The 2,836-nt window shown below is 43.2% G+C and overlaps 1 protein-coding gene across 1 annotated transcript; it reads right to left on the bottom strand.

Moving 5' to 3' along the window:
• Positions 1 to 196: 196 nt before the first annotated feature.
• On the bottom strand, positions 197 to 2,436 carry LOC106011289 (the record flags this gene model as incomplete). Its single annotated transcript, XM_013080424.2, is given in 1 exon segment — positions 197 to 2,436. A coding segment is annotated over 1 exon segment (768 nt). The 3' UTR covers positions 197 to 1,652.
• Between the last annotated feature and the right edge of the window lie 400 nt (positions 2,437 to 2,836).

Raw genomic sequence — 2,836 nt, 5'->3', positions numbered from 1 at the left:
AGAGAGAGAGAGAGAGAGAGAGAGAGAGAGAGAGAGAGAGGGCTATCCTAACTGAAAAAAATAAAGACAGACAAACTTTCAATTCCGTCAGATTGGAAACAATAACACACTATAACCAACAAAACAAAACACACTTTCTGTACATGACATGCCTAATGTATAAACAAAAGAAATACCAAAAACAACAAAACAAATGTCATTTTCAAGCGTTCATATTGTATTCCTTTTCCCCCATTTTTCAACAGTTCAGAGAATGTATTATAATAATTTTACATGTAGTCTGAATATTGATAGCATTAATCAGTTCCGTTGTGGATTTCAAGTTCATCGCAAAGCTACATAATGTATAATCTGTTACTTGGCTAAGCGAAATCGAAATCGGCGCCCGCATGTTTATGCAATAAAAAGTATGTGTGGAGTTAGCCGAGCACAACTTCACGTCCAGTCAAATAATATTATTATTAGTCTAGTTAGTTTAGTAAGGAGTTTTACGGCGCTCGCAACTGCATAAGGTCATATGAGGGCGCGAAACACAAGTTAGTTTTTCATTTGCAGTTCACTGCACGGCTGGGCTCGGGTCATTTGATCTTAAAATGCAAAAAAAAAAATGCATTTTTATTATTAGTCTACTGAAATGAACTTGTCAGTAAGATTTACTTTGTAGTGTATTTTAAAAATGTTGTTTCTTTAACACAAGTTTCCTTCATAACAGCAAATTTGATTACCGGTTTATTCAAATTATAGAACGCGAAGCTTAGCAGAGGATAGAAGAGAAATGTACACAAAAAGAAGTTGGGTTTGGGGTTTTTTGGTGGGGTTTTTTGTTTTGCTTTTTTCTTTGTTCGGGGGGATTGGGGGGGGGGAGGTTCTGAAACATTCAAGTACCGTAACATAAAGTTATCAAATTGACTTGACTAGTATGAAGACATAACATTTATTATGTATGATATGACATCAAATCTCTCAAAATATAACGAAATCAATAATACACGTATTTCCAGAAACAATCGGAATGACTAGAACTTGGGCAGGATTCATCGATAATCAATAACTGATCAACAAAAGCTGACGATATGAAGGGGAAAAAGCATGCATTCGGAGTCAGATTTCCCGGAGAAGAAATTAATCCAGAACAATGAAGACTCAGTCGAAGAACATCATAATCAGTCATACTAATGCTTTAGTTTCAGCAGTTAAGTACAGTAGTCGCTTCCTTCCTGTTGGATATCATACAATGTACAAGACATTTTTTTTTAAAGAGTCGAAGGTCAGTTGTTTGACTGTTCGCATGTCGTTTCAAATTTCAAGGATCTCTTTCATCCAATCAAAGAAGGGTCAGACAAGGAGAGAGTGGAAAAAGTCAACGTAACATTCAGTAATACGAATGCTTTAGAATCTAGTTATGAGCTCTGTTTGAAACTGACAAATTGTTTTTGAATTGTTTGATCGACGTCGATTTCTAAAGCTTCACAGCTCGTATCACATTTGTTGGACCTCTTTGCCCAAAGCAATAAAGGATTAGACAAGTAGTGTTAGGAAAAAAGTTCAATGTTTCAGCTTCAGGAGTCAGTTAAGATATGTTGTTGTGTGTAAAATAATCAAATTTTTGCGTAGGAAAAAAAATCGGTTTATAAAATCGAATGGCAATCGCTTTACTGCTGGTATCTGAACTTCCTCACGAAACTGGATCCGTCAGGGCGAGGGGACCGGATCTCCAGGGTGGGTCTGCCACTGCTGCTTCCATCCCGGACAGTGACCCTGTGGTTGCCGACCTGACCCGTTCTGCCACTGACCCGCCCGTTGAAGGAAGACTGCCTGGAGGGGTTAAAGCGGTTGAAGTCTCTGACAGCGTCGTTGAAGGATCCGCGTCTGGTGTACTGGCGGGTGAGTCGGCTGCCGCTGCTGGTCAGTCTGCCTCGGGACGCGCCTCGAAACAGCGCGCGGGCGGCTGCTCTGGCTACGAGGCCCCACCTCTTCCTTCTGAACAGGCCCCCCTCACCCTCAACCTCATTCTCCTCGCCATCGTTGTTGGTGTTGCTTTCGTCTTCAGCTCCCGTCTCGGACTCGGCCTCTTCTAGGGTGGACGTCCGTTCCAGAACCTTGTTCCTCAGCACGATGATGTCCAGTTCGGAGACCACCATGTTGTCCTCATCTTCAAGCAGAAGATGCAGCTCCTCAGGGCTCAAATCTTTCAGGGTGATTCCGTCCAGTTTTGTTCTGGGGTCAATGTCGTCTTCTGCTTCATCGTCATCATCAAAGTCATCGCCATCGCTGAGGTAGGCGGAGTTTTCAGGGTGCTTTTCAAGAAGGTCATCCTGAACTGAGTTGACCTTGGAGAAGTCCGGGTCAAGGACGGCGGATGTAGCCAAAGCCAACACAGCTGTGGCCACCACCAGGGCTAGCAGGTTCTTCAGACTCATCTTGACTTGACTGTCTACAAGGAGGGAAGGGGCGGGGTCGGGGAAGGGAGAGAAAAAGTGACGGGGAGGGAAGTACAATTAGTGGGTGTTTTTAATAATAGTAAGCTACTGTGGGCATAAAATCATGTGATATTTAGGAAAAGGAGGGTAGGGAGGAGAGAGAGGGACGGAGAGAGAGAAAGACAGAGAGATAAACAGACGCACAGATAGGCACAAAGACAGACACACAGACAGACACGCAGACAGACAAGGAAAGATAAACACTCACTGAGACAGATTCACAGACAAGGCAGAGACAATCACAGGTAGATAGACAGACAGGAAGACGGACAGACTGACAGACAGACAGACACACACACAGACAGACAGACACAGAAAGAGAGAGAGGGGGAGAGAGAGAGAGAGGGAGAGAGAGA

The sequence above is a fragment of the Aplysia californica genome, unplaced genomic scaffold (assembly GCF_000002075.1).
Source record: "Aplysia californica isolate F4 #8 unplaced genomic scaffold, AplCal3.0 scaffold00085, whole genome shotgun sequence".
NCBI lineage: Eukaryota > Metazoa > Mollusca > Gastropoda > Aplysiida > Aplysiidae > Aplysia > Aplysia californica.
This window is presented reverse-complemented; position numbering and strand designations above follow the sequence as displayed.